This window comes from Syngnathus scovelli, chromosome 17 (genome assembly GCF_024217435.2).
Source record: "Syngnathus scovelli strain Florida chromosome 17, RoL_Ssco_1.2, whole genome shotgun sequence".
NCBI lineage: Eukaryota > Metazoa > Chordata > Actinopteri > Syngnathiformes > Syngnathidae > Syngnathus > Syngnathus scovelli.
In genome coordinates this window covers 13,020,338-13,038,832 of record NC_090863.1, presented here as the reverse complement: position 1 = coordinate 13,038,832, position 18,495 = coordinate 13,020,338, and the positions used below count along the sequence as shown (strand labels likewise).

The 18,495-nt window shown below is 43.1% G+C and overlaps 2 protein-coding genes, 1 long non-coding RNA gene and 1 pseudogene across 4 annotated transcripts; 2 read left to right on the top strand and 2 right to left on the bottom strand.

The window, feature by feature from the left end:
• The first annotated feature begins 59 nt into the window (after positions 1-59).
• On the top strand, positions 60-2,750 carry LOC125984614 (calcium-activated potassium channel subunit beta-3-like; annotated as a pseudogene).
• Positions 2,095-15,070, bottom strand: LOC125984586 (phosphatidylinositol 4,5-bisphosphate 3-kinase catalytic subunit alpha isoform). Its single transcript, XM_049746561.2, has 21 exons — positions 14,748-15,070; positions 13,358-13,758; positions 12,703-12,912; positions 12,350-12,600; positions 11,962-12,207; positions 11,717-11,802; positions 11,529-11,634; positions 11,149-11,301; positions 10,911-11,045; positions 10,664-10,788; positions 10,476-10,557; positions 10,110-10,274; positions 9,878-9,981; positions 8,787-8,958; positions 8,069-8,175; positions 7,677-7,798; positions 7,439-7,517; positions 6,425-6,595; positions 6,213-6,330; positions 5,981-6,132; positions 2,095-5,271 (listed from the first exon to the last, which is right to left on the bottom strand). Exons 2-21 carry the CDS (start codon positions 13,707-13,709, stop codon positions 5,001-5,003), a joined length of 3,207 nt encoding a protein of 1,068 aa, XP_049602518.1. The 5' UTR covers positions 13,710-13,758; positions 14,748-15,070; the 3' UTR covers positions 2,095-5,000.
• On the top strand, positions 14,158-16,393 carry LOC125984619 (uncharacterized). Its single transcript, XR_007487009.1, has 2 exons — positions 14,158-14,291; positions 16,054-16,393. It is a non-coding gene; the product is annotated as an uncharacterized lncRNA (long non-coding RNA).
• Positions 15,466-18,238, bottom strand: LOC125984613 (calcium-activated potassium channel subunit beta-2-like). Of its 2 annotated transcripts, XM_068648603.1 has the most exons (8): positions 18,059-18,238; positions 17,827-17,986; positions 17,618-17,727; positions 17,426-17,518; positions 17,087-17,191; positions 16,789-16,959; positions 16,388-16,583; positions 15,466-16,296 (listed from the first exon to the last, which is right to left on the bottom strand). In XM_068648603.1, the coding sequence occupies exons 5-8, from the start codon at positions 17,140-17,142 to the stop codon at positions 16,012-16,014; spliced, it is 708 nt and encodes a 235-aa protein (XP_068504704.1). In that variant the 5' UTR covers positions 17,143-17,191; positions 17,426-17,518; positions 17,618-17,727; positions 17,827-17,986; positions 18,059-18,238; the 3' UTR covers positions 15,466-16,011. The 2 variants fall into 2 exon arrangements, with proteins under 2 accessions (XP_068504704.1, XP_049602588.1); XM_049746631.2 differs by having other exon boundaries at positions 17,614-17,727; positions 17,827-18,238.
• Positions 18,239-18,495: the final 257 nt, after the last annotated feature.

The following is an 18,495-nucleotide window of genomic DNA, read 5'->3' as shown; positions in this document are numbered from 1 at the left end:
CGGCGCGGCACGGCACGGCACGGCACGCACGGTAGGATGACCATTGAAAAACCTTTCAAAACCGATGGGCGGGTGGTGAGCTTCATCACCATCAACCTGACTGGACCAAGCCAACGCTGCTCAAGTTTGATTCAGCTTCTCATTAAGATTCGGGTACGACAAGCATTCTGTTTTCGCCGTGCGCCACCCTGCAAAATCTGGCCTGGCGGGGATGAAACGTGCTACATAAATGTTTCTTTATTGAAGCAAAATGATCTTCCAAAGCAACAATCTGCATCTTTGCTGGTGTATATTTTTCTTTTCTTCTCACCTGCTCCTTTACGGCACACGTAAGATTTCTTAGTGTTGGTTTTCATTTGCAAACACAATTGCAATTTTTGATCAATCTCAATGATTCGGAATGATGTGCCTGGTCTTCATACTCTATGTATTGATACCGTATGTATGTATGTATGTGTGTGAGACGCAGGGAGACGTGCCCAGAAAATGAGGAAAGTGGGATTGCAGAAGGCCACGAGGAGCAAAGACTCCGGACCCAGGAGTCAGTGGCGAGCATCGGGGAAGAGCGAGCCATCTTGTTGGGCTTCAGCATAATGGCCTTCTCTGTTCTTTGTTGTTGGAATCACAACAGTCAAACCGCATGTCAACAGGTAAAAGTAGAAGTGACATTATTAAATGACCAACATTTGCTATTTAGCGCCATTACCCTCACCAAGTTTGTGACCTTGCCTTCATTTGAAATGTTTTCTCGGGCCTTTACTGCAGCCTCTTTCAGTGTGTGCGTGTTCACAAAAGCCCTCTTGCGGCTTTTCTTGAACTCACGCCTCCTTTTTGTGCTGCAGTAAGTGGGAGGAGGAGGAGGACAGTTGTGTGCTGCTGCTGCAGACTGAAATCTTGGACGAGTGGGTGGACCGCAGAGGTGCGAGCAGCACGCCGTGCCTGGTGGTCACCGTTAATCTCACACGCTCCAATCAAAAAGCCTTTCTGCACTTTGACGAGGAGTCGGTGCTGCTTACGCCCAAGGTGAAGATAAATGGAAGTGACCGATAACCCCAATAACCCCAACGCGAATTAACTTCTTATTTTTTCAACATCTCGACAAAGCCACAACATACTGAACTCTGTCTGTTCAGATGCTAGTCAATGAGTTATCTCAAAAGCTCTGTCGTATAGCAGCACCTACCTTCACAGAAAGGTTTTTGTTTTTTTATTCTCGCAGTGTTTCTACGTGCCCGAATGTAAAATGGATCAGTCGGAACTTGAAGGTGAAGTCCTGAAGGTGAAAAGCAACTTGGGCTCTCAGCTGGGAAGCACCTCCTCGTGCCTCAAAGACCGTGCCAGGCACCCCGGCCGGGGACGTCATCTTGAGTAGAAAGTACACCCTGAAGAGGACCCTGTACGCAATACTGTGGCCTAGCCTGATGCTGGCTGGCGGAGCCCTGCTGGTGGTCCTGGTCAAAATGACACACACCGGATACGCAGCGTGACGGCGATGGGGGGGCCGATGACTTCCAGATACACTCTGGGGAAATTCTACAAACTCATCCAGAGGTAGGCTGTGTCCTCCCTCACCTCCTATGTGATTGCGATGTCGACATTGTCGGGAAATAAGCAACGCGCCCAAGGTTGTCATCCCGTGACCAGTTCAATGAGATCCAAGCAGTAGTGTGGAACTTGACTTGAGATACTTTTAGTAGTAGTAAAGTAAACAAAGTCAAATTCTAGAGTGCGATTTTTTTGGCACAGATGAAGTGCATTTCCATTGATTTCAGTTGGGAAAGATGATTTTTAGTTCAGCGTGCTCATGGAACATATTGAAATTCGTACCTCAAGGCTTTTATTTTAGTGGTTCTTTTATCACAAACAAATGATTTAGGTTTCATTACCTGATATGTTACGGCTATCGCTTCCGCCTGATGAAGGTAGAATATCTTTATTAAATTTGATCTCTATTTGATTTAAAGGTTTATGCATCTTGTGATAAAAGAACCAGTAAAATAATGGACAATTGAGAACAAGATGAACATAGTACAGCTCATATCTCAAGGCATTTGACTTTTAGAGTGTAGCACAAGAATGAAAATGATCACTTGATAATATTTGACTGAAATGTTTTATTTATTTCATCAAAATAATCACAAAGAGGCAAGTGCCATTACGCAAACATTCAATGTTTGTTCACAGTAAAATAATAAAGCTGATCTCATGATGTTTATAGGGAGAAACTTTATTTAACAATGAATACATTTTCTTATCAGGTAATGTCATATGACAATGACTACAAAGTATTTGACGGGGCTTTATATTTATAATATATATGTATGTAAATATATACACAGATGGATAGATAATGGATTTTTTTTTTTTTGTTGAAACATGCAGGGTATTTATTTTCCCCTAATTGTGCTCTTTGTGAAAGCCATCATAAACCCGTGTCCTTCATTCATCCTGTCAACCTTTTGTCTTTCAACAACTACTAGCTGTCAACTAGGTTCGATCTGGGTTTTTTTTTTTTTCTCTTTTCCTTTTGGTTTGGAATTTCGTATACGACTGATTATATTTTGAAAAATACAAAAATATATTACCTCTGTAGTTATTCAAGGGGGAAACAAGCATTTGCACATGTAGTAGCAGTAGCAGTTGCAGTTGTGTTACCTTCATTGTGACTGAGTTGTACCTCACAAGTAACAAGGTCAATTCTATACATGAAATTCAAGTAAACAGCATCAAGTCAAAAAAAGAACAACAAGTTACCTCATACACAATGTAGTGGGACAAACAACAGCCATGACAAAACGTTTGTAGCATGTAGAAGAATCTGAATTGTTTATCCAGAAAGTACAGACGACCGGGGTCTCAGTTGGAATGGGTCCTGCCCAACCACGTGACCAGGACTGCTTTCCTTCTTTGAAGACAATACAAAAGGAAAATGTGTATAAATGCATTATTTGGTAAAGCTAGGTACCTCTTATGTATGACGCCATTGCACGCATAAGGGCGACAATCACAGGAAGGAAGGAGGGAAGGAGGGAGGGAGGACACTTGCAAAGTTAAAGAAGCGTACCAAGAAGGAGACCAGACATAACCAACCGGTCGAAGGTTAAAAAGGCAGGAAAAAGCAAGTCTCATTTTCAGGCTTCTGGAAACAAAAGTTGATGATACAGTTACAGTGCAGCATGGTGCATTCATTTCTTCCATGTGTATGATGAGTTGAAAGTTCACAGGGGCTTGCTTTCCTTTCCTTGTCTTTGACATCAACTATTTTGTGTTGTTTTTGCATAATACAGTACTTGTTAAGATCACAATTTGCATAGTGTAACAGCATAAAACAACTGACAAAGAAGGAACACTGCATTTTTTCCCCCTCGCTTTCTCCAAGTGAGACCAATTTAAACTGAGTGGTCAAAGAGGTTCATTTCAATCTGCGCCTTTTCTTTTTTCCTCCTTCAACCCAATAATACTGATAAAATGACACGACACACAAAACAGAAATCACAAATCAGTGCGATGAGTACACGAGAACGGGAATAGACAAAGGGACTTTTTCAAACAATAAGACTGCTGAGTTTACACATGTAGTACTTTGGCTCAGTCGAAATTGATTCAAAAAGGAATCTGTGCATACACGGCGATGGATATAATGCTGTACCAAACAAAAAACATCAAGTCAAAGAGTGACTTCAAAACTGTGGATTTATCTGGATGCACCAAGTTACTAAATCAGCAAAACCAGGGAAGTCCAAGGAATAAATGCTATTATTGAAGTGTTTGCAACAGCAACAACACAACTGTCAGTCTCATACCGTACTTATGGAAAGCTGTTTGATATTCTTGATATCTACTTTGATGTCTATGCACTAGTAAGCTTTTTGGCCTCACTTGCATGACAATTCAGCACACGAGTAGAGCAAATGTCTTACGATTTTTTTTCCCACAACTAGTGCAATTTTAAACCGACTAGTATACAATCAAAACTTACTAGTGGATATACTGTGATGGTCCAGGAGGCTATGAGGGCATGACGCATGCCTTCGAGCTGGGCCAAAGTAGTGGTAGGAATAGGGAAATAATTTATGAGTTTAATTGCTTACCAGTAGGCCAAAATTAGCACTAGTAGTGGGGGGGGGGGTTTCACAGTTTTCTTATATCGTCACTAGAGGTACTAGTGCAAGGAGTGCATAGTTTAGCCTTACCAAAGTAGACCTGCTATTGTGCAGAAATGTCAGTGGAAGGAAGTAGAGGAGACATTTTACGAGTGAGTCGTTAGTCTTTTAGTGTTCAGAATTGTCCTACTTGTGAGGGCCAAGAGCATGCTGAATTGAATCCATGCAAATGGCTTTCCATCTCTACTCTGAATATTGCAAGTTCCTTTTCAGGATTTTCATGAGTAATCTGGACAGACTTTTCCAAAGGCCTTTCCTTTCTCCCAACTGCAGCAATACCGTCTCCACTTTCTCTATCAGTCATAGTTTTGAAATAAAGGTAGTGAAACACATGTAGTGTGGTTCCTGTCAGCTGTCTGCGATATAGAAATAAACAAAAGAAAAAAAGACTGCTGTGCTTGCGATTGCGCAACTTCATAGTGATGTTCCTCGTAATGCTGATGTCTTCCGATGGTTATATTAAAAAAAAAAGAGAGAGTAGAAAATAAAGTGTCTCTCGTTAGTTCTTAAGGAGACGGCCAAATGTGCCCGAGGTCCATTAAACGGTTTTAGTTCCTATGGAGGGAACTGATGAAATACAACTCTGAAGTGCAGCCACCAAAAAGAAAATCATAAGGGCGTGAAAACATTTAGTGTCCCTGATAAAGGCTCTTCTTAGCACCCCTGTTCATGTTCATACTGCGCTGGCAGGTAATGGTTCCGAGTCACATGCTGGCAAAAGACAAACCAGGTTTTAGTGTGGCAATTCATTGCTGCTACTGCATTTTTGGTTCTCAGTGCGCAGCTGATTCACGTCATAGTTTCGTTTCGCTTCACTACGCTACTTTGCTTTCCATTTCAGTTCATGGCGTGTTGGCGGATGGTGTGGAAGATCCAGTCCATTTTAGTAGTCCAGCCGCCGTGATGAGCGTCATTCATCTGCTTCATGAAATAGTCGAGAGCCTCCTGCTCCGTCTTGTCCAGGGCCAAGGTCTTCCGGATGTAAGCGATGTCGTCGAATGACTGTAACTCGGGCATCCCTGAGCCCAGCATCATGGAGAAGAGGTTGATGAAGAGGTTGGCGTGCTGTCGGATTGCCAGGTAGGCCTTGTAGCACATCTCCTGGAATCTGGTGGCCATAAAGGAAAGCCAAAACCTCGTTAACCTTTGTGACCATCTTTGTCACAAAGATGGAGGTATGGTGTTCCCCTGAGACAGCGGTGACTTGAGATACTTACTATATAAGTCTAATTTTCACCCACTGAAATGAATGGAAAGCTGCTCTGCCCCAAAAACACTTTTTTTTTTTTTTTTTTTTTTTGGGCAGAGCAGCTTTCCATTAAAAAAAATTATATATTTTGTTTTCATTCTTACAAATATCCTGTGCTAGGGCAAGTCACTCCTTTTATACAGTATGACTGTGAGTAGTGTTATATTACCTGCCACAATACAAAGCTTGTAACTTAAGTTTGTGCTCAATAATAAAAATAAGAAATGTTCCAAGCATACCTTGGAGCTAATTTAAAAAAAAAAAAGAAAAAACCCTCATAAGCCAGGTCATTTTTATCTCAAGGTACCATTTGTGAGTATTGATCTGGGCGGCATTTATGTGTTGCGGCGTTATCCAATATTGACTGGAATAAATGGTTTGGTTGAACAATTGGGTTCTTAAAGCACTTTGCCTGCCTCTTATTTTGACTTTTAAAACATAGGTTTTTACAGGTTGGAATCATGTTTAATTGGTAAATCCTTTTTCAAGCTCCTGTGATAAACAGGGATTCACTATGATAACCAAACCATAAATCAGAATCCCAATCCATAGGGAGGACTGACTGTACCTTTCAAACTCTCTTGTCTTGGTGCACTCCTGTGTTCCTTTGCTTATGACGATCAAGAAGTCTTGTGTCAGAACAAAGGGCACACGCTCTCTCTTGTATCCAAATTTCTTCTTTTTGTGGTCAAGGAAATGACCAAAATCGATGTGGAACAGCTGTGAGGCACCCAAAATAAATAGGGACACTCAAGATGAGCATAACACAACAGAACAGAAATTCATGTTGTGAATTTTACCTGTCCATCGTCTTTGACCATGATGTTGCTATTGTGTCTGTCTCCTATGCCCAGGATAAATGTGGCGACACAATAGCCTGCACACGAGCGTGTGAACAAATCTACGGCTTGGTCATACCTAAAAGAATAAGTCATAAAAATTCTGCATCACAATTCAGTTCCATCCATACTTCTTGTGACTAGCTAGCCCCTGTATTGTTTGTGCCACTCACATCTCGCCCTTGTTCTTATCTTTAAGCCACTGGTGCAGTGTGTGGCTGTTGAACTGCAGCGCCCCCTTTAGGCCTCCTTTACATTGGATCTGCATGATGGTGTGAGAATTCCTCACCACCTCAATCAACCCCACACAGTCACCGATGGACAGACAACCGTAGGGGAGCATCCTTGAAAGACGGGGGAAGAGGAAAAAAAAGTTGAGCACCAAGATCAAAGATTTGGGTTTGTGAAACTCCAACTAATTGAAAGGCGTCTGTCTCTAAGATCTGGTAAGCCCCTTCCTTATACGCCAGCCATCTAAGATGGCTTCCCCCCCCCCCCACCTTTTCTTCACCTTCCTTTGGGCAGTGGCTCTAAAAGCGGGCTCCACAAGCTATAGCTTGCAAGAACGATTGATTATATTGTGCTATGTTAAAAAGTGCATCTCAAAAATGTGCCAATGAAGCAAAGATGCGAAATCAGTGACTCCTATTATATATTTTCGGAACACAATGTGTAGGGTTAGTCAATATAAGGTCATTTTTTTGGACAAATCTATTCACTCCAAAAAAAACTCCTGATGTCACATACTAATGCAAGATGGGGGTGGTTGAAGTCAGGCCGGGAATTTGCCAGCTACTAATGCATGGGCGCTGCAAACAAAGTGTCAAGTTCAACACCCAGGACTACTCGCTGTCTAAGCCTGTTTCTTTTTTAAAGCAATTGTATCCATTGCGCCAACTAATTAGCACATGCTGTCTCGTCGCGTTGGGGCTGTCTGTCCCTCTTCAATGAGTTCGGTCTGGAAGAGGTGAGCGAATAAGTACAGGCTCGATCGACTGTTACACCTCTGACGTGCCAATTTATTGGAAAGCAAATGTCAACGTAGCTTTAGTGTCAGATGACCTTAGGCGGCTGGAACAGTTTGCAAGTATTCTGCATTACGGCATTGATCGGAGAAGAGAAAAGTTATCCGGTGCCTATTAATGAGCACCTGCATCCTTGCTGTCACAGTGAAGTGAGGCACCTACCTGAGATCAAGGCCTTGGTTCTGCCAGATGTTCTCCATTATCCTAATGATCTGCAGCGTCAGCATGTCCTGCCTCAAATCTACAGAGGTACAAGATAAGGAAGGAGACAACAACAGGACGAGTAACTAACTGTATGATGCCTTTAATAATGCGACCGGCGCCGTGCAGTTACGGTAGGTACATCAGGAGTGCCAGAGCAATTCCTGAAAGAAAGAGCATATGCGCTCATCAAACTCACCATCTCCATTTTTGAAGATGATTTCGTTGTTCTGAAACAGGAGCTCTGACATCATATCTGGGTTTTCCCAATTAAGCCACAGAGGTCGCTTGGCAGATGACATCATCCGACATTCTTCCAGACTGGAAAATAAACCAGCACACAATCAGTGTGAAGCAGAGAAAGAATGGTAGAACTTGATGGCTGGCAAAGTAATTGAATTATAGAGAGAGTCTTCATCCAGGCTGTATCAAAACGCATTGGACCATAAAGTCAGTCATCTGTAGCAGAGTGCCGAGGCTTTTTCTCATGCTTTTTATGAACATTATGCCTCCCGAGTTTGAAACGCATTTGTTCTGTTTACGTTTTTATACCAGCAGTCCGGCGAGTTACATAGAAGGAAACTGAAGTACCGGAGGTTTCCCAGCTGATGTGCTGGATTGAGTGGGGAGGTGAAGCTCTGCAGTGCATCCATATAGTCTGGCCTCTTCATCTGCTCCACCAGAAACTTCATTTGAACCTGAGAACAGAGAAACAGGTAAATCAATAACACGGCACATGTGGACAGCTGAGGGAGCCAAGCCGGAGCAGTAAATAGAAGCATTGCCCATCTGCTTGCTTGCTTGCTTGCTTGCTTGCTTGCTTGCTTGCTTGCTTGAGGAAAGTTAGCAACGCTTCACAGTGATGTAACACTGATGTACTCAAGGATGAGGGGGAGAATAAACACCCTGTGGGCATCTATGCTGTTCACACACAACTCTGAGCAATACAAAGCAAGAACGATAAGAAGATTCTGGTGGATAGATTGTACGGTCAAATAATATTAGCCATTTCGAATCAAAAAAGAAATGGCCCTTTTTAGTTCTAGCAAATGAAAAATGATACCCCATCATAAGACTAAGTGTCTCTGACAGTCATTTGCATACAACGGCAATTTTTGGCCCTGCTAAACGGTTGTCTGTCTCATTTTTTTTTAATAATAAAAGATAGTATAAAGCATGAAAACAGCAACCATTCCAACCTCATCCCACTCTAAAGCACTCTAAAGCATGATCTCGATAACCCCAAGGCCAGATGTTGACGAGATTAAACTCAATGATTTGGCCAAGCGGCTGTCAGCAGTCAGATTACCTTCTGTGCCTCATCCTTTTTCTCTTGTTTGAGGAGGTCAGTGAGATTGATGAGTTTCTCCATGGCCTCCACCTGCCGGCTAAGATGCTTCAGGTACATGCCGCAGGCTCTGCAGTACGACTCCAGCAGGAGTCCAAACCTCTGGCTCACGGTCTTGTTGTGCATTTCTGATCTGAAGACATAGAGGGAAAGAAACATTGGTAGTGTCTATATGCCTTACCCAAAGAAATTCTGTACCACTGGACAACTCATTGATTTTTTTCTTTCTTAAAGGGGAAGAACGAAATTGCAACTCAAGTAAGTAACATGTTTGTATTCTTATAACTGGGACTGTGGCCGTGTTGACAATTAACCAGTCACATTCAAATGAATGTTAAAGTAAGAGTCTTCCTGGTGATTTTCCAGAGGCACACACACCCACCCACCCACACTCAGCTGCAAAGCTAACTTGTACTCACTGCTAAGCTCATCACCTTAGCTCAGCTCTGCAGTCTGAACACTGACAGCTGCACTTAGTCATCCCCCCTTCCCTTCCCTTCCCTTCCCTTCCCTTCCCTTCCCTTCCCTTCCCTTCCCTTCCCTTCCCTTCCCTTCCCTTCCCTTCCCTTCCCTTCCCTTCCCTTCCCTTCCCTTCCCTTCTCGAGTCACACACTGCAGCCTTCCTGGCACCGCACCGCTCTGGTGCAATTCCATTCCTCCCAAAAATTCATGCAATCATGACCTAGGCAGTCGGTATACAGCAGGGTTGGGAGGAACAATAGATTATTTGATTCGTTGCGTTCTTTCTGTGCTTGCGGCTTCACCTTGCACAATGAATACATTTGCTGGCAAACGCGTCTTCCGTTTTAATAAAAGAGAATGAAAGAAAATGTAACTTTATTTATTAAAGGCAAGCACTCCAGAGACCCAACCATTTGTATACAAGCAATTACTTGATTTTCCATATGTTCCTGAAAGTCACAAATTGAAGTTAAAATATGCAACCTCTATTGTTCTGAATATTTTTGGTGCAAAATATTTTTGGGCCATCAATTCCTAATAAACCCATCGAGACAAATTGCTTTCTATACTGTACATAAAAAGGAACGTACTTTAGATGCCAAAAGAAGAAATGTCCTATCCTCTGATTGGTTAATGCCTTTTTTAGCAGGAAACGGCCGAGTGGATTATCAAGGTACTGCTCATACTTTAGAACCTGTCAAGAGAATATTTAGAAATATACAAGAAAAGCATGAATAATTCAGCATGCGCATCATCTGAAAGATGCGATAAAAGAAGTTTAAGAATAAACAAAATATATATATATATATACATATACCTCACCTGAACCAGTTGAATAAGGTACTGTGACAGTTTGTCATCAGTTAAATATTTCTCAAGGCACTTTACAGCAAAATTTCTGATCATGGGATCGGGAAAGTTGCAATCCAGCAACTCCATGGCTTGTTCCGGCTTGATAGCAGGCCAATTCTTCAGAAGGCAATACATCTGTCATAGAGGCATAGAGGTACAATTACGCTGAGTAATTGCAAAGGCACGAAAACAAACTTACAGTTGATGAAACAGGGAATTAGGCGTGTTTATCAATTGTGAAATCTGCTGAGTTATATTTGTAACAAAAATAAGCCTGGTAGCCGTCTGTTTACCCAAACAATGTCCTGAAATTAATGTCAGCAATGGGGTGCTTACTTGTGCAACTTCATCTCTAGAGTTCCATTTCACAGCAAGGAGGATCTTGGGAAGGATGTCGGGCATGTTGACACAATAATGTCTGTGAAAGAAAATGCTATTTTAAAATACTACCCAGAAACCTAACAAACGTATTTGCCTTATACTATCGGTCACATCATGCAACATGATGCACTTGCACACATTACCTGTGCCTCCACAAAAAGTCTTTCTCCTGCTCAGTGATCTCAGACAACGGGTCCCGGTTACACACTTGGCGAAGCTGCTCATTGTCAGTGTCTGTGAAGGGATTGTCTCGGGCCACTCTGTTGCTCTATAGCACCACATGACACATTGAAATAAACTGAAAGATCATATAACAGTGGAACCTTTTTTTTTTTTTTTGTATGCTTAGAATAGGATTTGGGTACAAACTTAAGACGTGTGCTCTCTTACCAAACCCGTGGGCCAGTAATTAAAGCCAAGCTCTCTGGATATATTCCAGTTTGCGTGGTCCTCAATGGTGGTCAAATCAGGGAACGTCACTGGTGAGCTAAAATGGTCAAACTCCAACTCCAGACAAGGGGTTTCCTATAAGATTTGAATGTAGATTTGATTCCATTCAACAATGCCAGCTATATTACAAATGGAGACTCTGATGTCACAACTAGATCCCGAAGAAAATGTGGCTAACCTTGTTGGGGTTTGAGCCGGAGACGCCGATGGGGTTGAGCAAATCCTCCAAGCCGTGTGGGACGGGCCAGAGGTTGAGCGCCATCTTCCCTGCTACCAGTGTGTGGGTGTAGTCAAACAGGTTAATGTTGCCCCAGGCCAGAGGACAGTGCTCCTACAAGAAAATACCAGCAAGATGATGTGTATGAAAACAATAGCAACAAAGCCACGTGACTCATTTGTTTGGGTTCCATGATGCTGTTTGTTAACAGACAGAAGTAGAGTACGTCAAAACAAAGCGAGGCAGCCTCGTTAATATAGGTAACGCAATGCGCTTTATATGAGCACACCATTTAAAAGCATTTCTAAAAAAGAACAAAAGATAGTTCAATTGCAGATAACCTCTTTTGCTCCCTTCCTCCCTTTAACAGAACAAATGGAGAGGCAAAGACGGGCAGCGCGCGGGATGTCTGGAATGTACATGTCGTAGTTGAGCCACTCATTCCACCTGGAAAAGATAAGGATGACGTTTTCAAATTTAAAACAAAGCAAAACAAATGAGCGTGTTATGGTGTTTTGTTAGGAATGACCTGGGATTTGAACAAGGCACGCGCTGGGTGTTGACATTGTCGCACAGCTGCTCTCCACCATGGTATATGCCGGTCCTGACGTAGATCTAAATCGGGCGCAAATTATTCACCTCCATCCTGACTACGTTATAATGTGAAGGAAAAGCACAAAACTTGCCACAAACTAAGAGCTAACAACTGCAACCACCACCAACAACAACGACAACAATAATAACAACAGCAGCATACATTTGCTGCATTTGTACCTTGTCTATGTCTCTAATATTGACATTGACGTAAGTAGCGCACAGCACCCGAATCCTTAGCGCTCCGTTGATAGTCCACAGTGACTTTGTGGATGTTTCCCCATTCATGTAAGGTGTTGCTGTGGATATTCGTCGCGCGTACGACGGCATGGTGAAATTGTCCATTGGCAGTTGGGAATATAGACCGTCTTTTGCCATCAGCATCAAGTTGGGCATTCGCCCCAACATGATGCAGCTGCGCACATACTGAGGGCAGACAAAAAAAAAAATTAAAAATACATTCATGAAATCAATATTTGCACATTATATTTATAACACATTTTTATTCACATTGAATCTGATACTAATTTGCGTTCAATGGATAATGTAGTCCCGTGAATGAGATTACCTTGTACTGACTCAGGGGGTATTTCTCCAGTAAGTACTCATCGCAACCACAGACTTTGAGGATGTATTTCCCTTGATACTCCTGCACACACATCTTTAACTGCTCCTGGGAGAGCAGCATACTGCGCGTCTTCTTGCGAATGGCCTCAGCGATAACCTGTTCCGGCACGCAGTCATGGTTGATCTTCAAAGTGTACTTTTGCTTATCATTGCTGGGTGACACAATAACCCATATTACCACAATTATTTGACCTGAGGAAAAGGAAATACAGAGCGTTTGTTAAAAGATAGATTTAGGAAGGAAAACAAAAAAAATATAGAGTATATTATCACTAACTTTTCTTTTTCTCTCACCTTTATCTAGTTTGTTGTAGATGTGCCTGGGCAGCTCTGCTGAGGATTCCACATTGGGAGGATAGACATACAACGCTCTACTGTGGGGTCCGTTACAATCTCTAAGGTCCACTGCCTCTTTGCAAACATTCAAAATGTTCCGTCTAAAGTCCTGCACTTCGGGATCTTTAACCAAATCAAACTCGCATATGGGCATCCCAATAGCAAAACCTACAAGGGAAGTGCAAACAATACCAATCGTATGACTACTGTAATTAAGTTCTGCTTTCTTTCTTTCTTTCTTTGCATGCCTCTTTAACAATTTTTGGACAAGCACAGAAAGACTTGTGGACATTTTGAACACCAAAAAATGGTGACAAAGGTGCCACCCAGAGCACTGTGGCTAAAGAGCAGACACGTCGACTGTTAGCCATTTAAGAGTGTGGTTGTGATAAATATCGAAGTTGGACATAGTGCCGTTCTACCTCACTGAAAACAACAATCGCAAGAAACATATTATCAATATAATATCTCCCTGGGAGTGTCAATTAAAAGCAAGCCTGGTTAGCTTTGACAGATTTCCATACAGCTCGTACACAGGTCTCATTGTGACCATCGGTATTATTGTTATGACATTGTTGTATTACTTTTCTCGTAATTCAAACACTATACGTACCTATTTCTCGATTGAGAATCTTTTCTTCTCTGTTGCCTACAGGCTCAATGACTTTGAGAAAAGCCTGGAAGAGTCTGAGGTCACATAACCTCCTGGTTTCATCATAAAACTCCTCTAGTTCTGCCTCTTGGGTGACACTGACAAAGATGTAGGAGCTCTCCTCTTGCAGTAGATGGTAAAGAGGGTATTTCCGGGCTTCTTTGAAAAGCTCGTGCTTCACTGTGATCAGCGTGGCCTCACGGAGGCACTCCAACGTGAGGATCATGCCGTTCGGCAGGAGGCAGTCTACTTTGATGCTGGGTGGCATCAAGTGCATCCCCCATAATTCTCCCGAGGACGGCCGGGGAGGCATGGTGGTTCCAGGTGATCCACCTGCGTATTATGAGATTTATGGGAACCGGCTAAATGAATAGAAGGAAAGCAAGAGTTACTCATGAACAACTGGCCCAAGAACAGTAATGCAGTACAGTACTGAAAATTGTAGTTTTTATTTCAAAGCTGATGAGCTTACTTGTCTTAACCAGAAGAATTTGGTTTTGGAACATTTTCTACACGCTCGCTGAGTTGCCAACGATACCAGTCTTTTTAAAGTGCGATCAAAGATTAAGAAGGTTATGACCGTTTCAAACTTGGAGTCAATTGTCAACACTGTCTTTTTATGAAAACATTGACAATAAAAGTGTGCATTTTCAGTTGTTTTAAAGCAGGGGTGTCCAAGTCCAGTCCTCGGGCGGGGGCCGCATTCCTCCATGTTTTCCAAGTTTCCCTCCCTCGTTCAACGCACCTGATTCAATGATCAGGCTCCTGCAGAACGTGAGGATGAACTGATCATTTGAATCAGGTGTGCTTAACGAGGGAGGGAAACTTGGAAAACATGGAGGAATGCGGTCCTCGAGGACTGGACTTGGACACCCCTGCTTTAAAGAGTCACAACGTACGTATCGTTTGTTTCAGGAAAAGAGTTATTATACTTTTGAAAGGATCTTTCTCGATCATGCTGGTATTATGTCAATCAATGTATCTTTTACACACCGATATTCCAATGACCAAGGTAATGTTAAAGCTCACGGTTACCACTAAAGCACATTGCAATTGTGATAGGAATATAATCGTCTTGAAAAGAAAATGTCTTAGGCGGCAGGCTCTGAGACTTGCGCTGCGAATATATTTGGGGGGGGGGGGACATAAACTTGCCAGTCATCCCTTCAAACTTTGTTTTGCTACTAATGCTAGTTGACGAATTGTCCAACTGTGTAGATGGATGTCACGAGCAATGCGGAAACCCACTTTGGCAAACACAAGCACAAGCCCGTATACATCCATAACATATACGTGTGTTATTGAGTGCTTGTTTATCAGCAGGGGGAAAGAAGAAAACAATGCAAACTACCTGTGTCACAGCGCTAGCCCGAACCGGATGGCCGCGAAGCTAGCCATCCAGCACAATCATTAGCAGCGGCGAATAACTGGCTAAATCCGATTCGTGCCAGCTTTGGGCGTCCGAACATTAGTCCTTCCGAACTATGACCGTGGGGCCGTCATACGCCTCGAATTGGCCCGTAGTTGTGCGTGAAGTGACTGACTACTTCATGATGTTGCCCAATGGGCTGCCCACAAAGTGAACGGCACAGTATGGCAGCATGCTAGCTGGTTGGAGCTAACTGCTAGCGGGCTCCTCGTGACGGACCGCCTTCCCTTCCCTTCGCTGAGATGAGGGAAGGAAGGAAGGTAGGGGCTTGTTGACGGCGGAGAGGAGAGTTTACTGGAAACATTCTGTTTATCTTGCTGCTAAAGCGAATGATGTAAACGCGTAGGTATTTCATCGATTGGGACTCTTGGTTCTCGGTGTCATCCCTGAGAGCTGTATTTTTCTAATGGAAGTTAGCGACAACATCAAAAAGAAAACATTGTTCAGAGTGTGTCAAATGTCTAAGTTTGATGGGCCCAACATTTATTTTGACTTGACAGAGACTTTAAAGAGGTCAAAGATGCGGTGCACTTTTTGTGCGTAACCTTGGAAAAAAATGTCGTAGGTACAATGGATCTGGCTCCCCCACTCATACTATGAAAGTGATCAAGCATATATCGTCAAGGCTGACACTATAATGCTGCATACAAAAAGGAATTTTATTTCTAATAGAAAATGCATAGAATTTTAAATAAAAAAAGAAGTGGAAAGTAATAAGAATGAAATGAAGGACTGGTGAGACCTGCTGCTTGTTTTGGTCACTTGAATAATAGCAAGCACATTAGTCTGTTTTCTGAATTATACTGGAGTTCAAGAAATATGTGAAAAATACCATTTCTCATACAAATAGTGAACAAGTTTGGGATTCATTGTCCCGTATGTCAAATCTCTCTCATGCAATATATTCCATACTACGTACAGACAGAAAACGTATAAACCGTTTCTGAACGTAGAGTTGTGTGCCCCCCCAACCAACCCTACCTCCCCACCCTTCAGTCAGTTTTCTAGAAATAGCCACGGTTGACAATGTCGTCTTCAGGAACGTTCATTCAGTCCGTTCCTCAATCTTGAGAGAGTCAGCTGCCTCAAAATGCCTAAGCCAAAGGCGTCACTTGACTTGCCAGAATCCTTATTTGTTTAAAACTTTGCTTTTGCTCATTACGTCAGGTGCCTTGCAACATTGGCCTCACATCCTGATCTTCACAATCTGTTCGCACAATCTGGACAGGTACTGTGTGAGCTTGACCATCACAATTATGAGGACGCCTCCGACGAACATGCACGAGGGCCACAGCAGCGAGTGGAAGACAACGCTGTGGTCGTAGAGCCGAGTCAGGAGAACCGTCTCCTGCTGCTCGCTGGGGTCAAAGTAACAAGGAACCTGCTGTTTGGCCTTCAGGTGTTCGGAGATGTTCATGATCACGGTGTGCATTTGAGCGCTGTCCTTCTGGCACCTGGGCACATAGAAACACTGCAAGGGAAGGACTGGCTGTGAGCAGTCCTCCACTTGTCCACTTGTAAAACTCCAAATCCTACGGAGTAAATCCACAAGTACTACTCACTTCCGAGCTGGCGTCCTGCGTCTCTTCATTGTGAGATAATCGACCGATGCGGCCTGTGTTGTTGACGTTCACGTAGACCTGCAGACAGGGGTATTTGGAGACTCGCCAGCAGTCTGAGCCACAGTTGTAGGAACAGTTCACGTCTGCCGTGACCGTGGCGTTAAGAACAACGCACACGCCTTCCTCTGTCCATGCGCTTGAAATGGAGGTACAAATTGAATGTTAAGTAACACACACACATCAGAGTCTTGATAAAACAAACATATTGTTCCCGAAAAGAATTCCGTGAAGCCGAATTGTAAACATGCAAGGCCTCGATCGCTGCATCAAGTTTTTATTTCATGATCATTTCAAGTGAAGAAGATGGTGAAATGTTTGAAGGTAACAATTTGGAATTTTACCTTTCAGCGTACGAGCGTAATATAGTGATCCCAAGAACAAAGTACATCATGACGGAGGAGAAGATCATTCCTAGACCCAGGAGAATAGCTCTATCTTCACCAGGCTTCAGAGCCGTCACGGTCTTTTTCTTGTCCAGTATATCAACCTCCCGAAATTTCTGATAGATTGACCTGACGATAACAAAAGGGATGAGAGCGACTTGTCTTGCTACACAGCAAATATAGCAACAAGCTGCAAATCCAAGTGCTTGTTTACAGCGCCTCTCTCGATACACCCATCCACTTGCCCTTTCCTCACCTCCTTTCATTTCCTACGCCCGATGCTGTATTTTTGGCCCCGGCGACAAAAAACATTTTTCTTCCTTTACTCACTGAAGTGGAACTGGGAGATTGCTGGAAAGCTCTGCAATGAAAGATGAAATACTTTGGCAGAAAATGTACAGGAGCAACGAAACAAACAATAGCCGCTTTTGGTGCATGTCTACTCTTTGTCAAGAGATAGATTATAGCTACGGATAATGCTGCGCGCCCTCATTTTTAGGGTGTTGTCGCAACGGGATCCTTCCTGTTATGGCTGGCGGCCACTGGGTAAACATTCCATTTTGAAGACAAAGAAAGGGTGAAAAAAACCACCTACCTGCTGGATCATGTCAACACAAAGTCATTGGGTCCTGGCTTTGCAAAACAGCGACAACACCTCGCACGAGGATCCTTTTTCTCTCTGCAGCTCCTGCCGTGGATGGACGCAAAACATAGGCACATACGTGACACAGTCCTCGATAGACATTTGTAGTCAATATTGACACTTGAATTGGATATACGTACGTACACAATAGAATTAGTTGAGATGCAGTCATTCTAAATCAACCACGCAGGGCCCATGGTTTTCACCAAGCCAACAAGTTTGCGGGTGATGACTCCATTGTGTGACATTCCCAGCTGCTCCGGGGAAAATGTCTTCAGGACTCGCACAAGACATTTATTTCAAAGAAACTATTCAAGTGATCATGCTTTTCCATCTCCAAGAATCGCACTTACATGATTTTGACGCCGTGTCTTCCAACTTTTCTCCGTGGTGTGAGCAGGCTGGCCATTGCTGTCCCAAGTGCCTCAAGTTCCACGCATAGCTGTATTGATTTCAGCTAAACACAGACACGTACGTACATTTTCCCAATCACCGTCTTACTCCTTCAACTCACTTTAGTCAGATCGAAGCTTGTAAACTACTTGGAGAGCGGTTGACTTGTTGTTCTACAGAAGCTGGACTTACTGTGACAGTCCTGTCAAATGGCTCATGAGGAATGGCTAGTGTCACACTTGGGAGTGATTTACAGGAAAGGGCTGGGAGTCTCTTTGAGTCTAACCTTGCAGCTCCGCTAGTTTCATACGATCGCATACTTTCAAATGTCATAGAAGGGACAGCAGAAATTTCAGCACAAAAGGTGTAGTAACACACGCAGACAGTCGTTCGAATAATACTCGGAAACATAGCGCGATTGCCCAAGTCAATTTCAAGTCATCGCAATAGTCATTGCCTATTTCAATGGTTTGGGAAATGAAGAAAACACGCATGGTTATGAAACGCATGAGCGTTGCCACATGAAATCCAAGCCCGCTGAGCAAAATCTGCGCCATAGACTATTCATGTTCTTGCAATTGTGTGACTTGACCCAGCAGCAACTTATTATTCGGACTTCAGAGCACCTG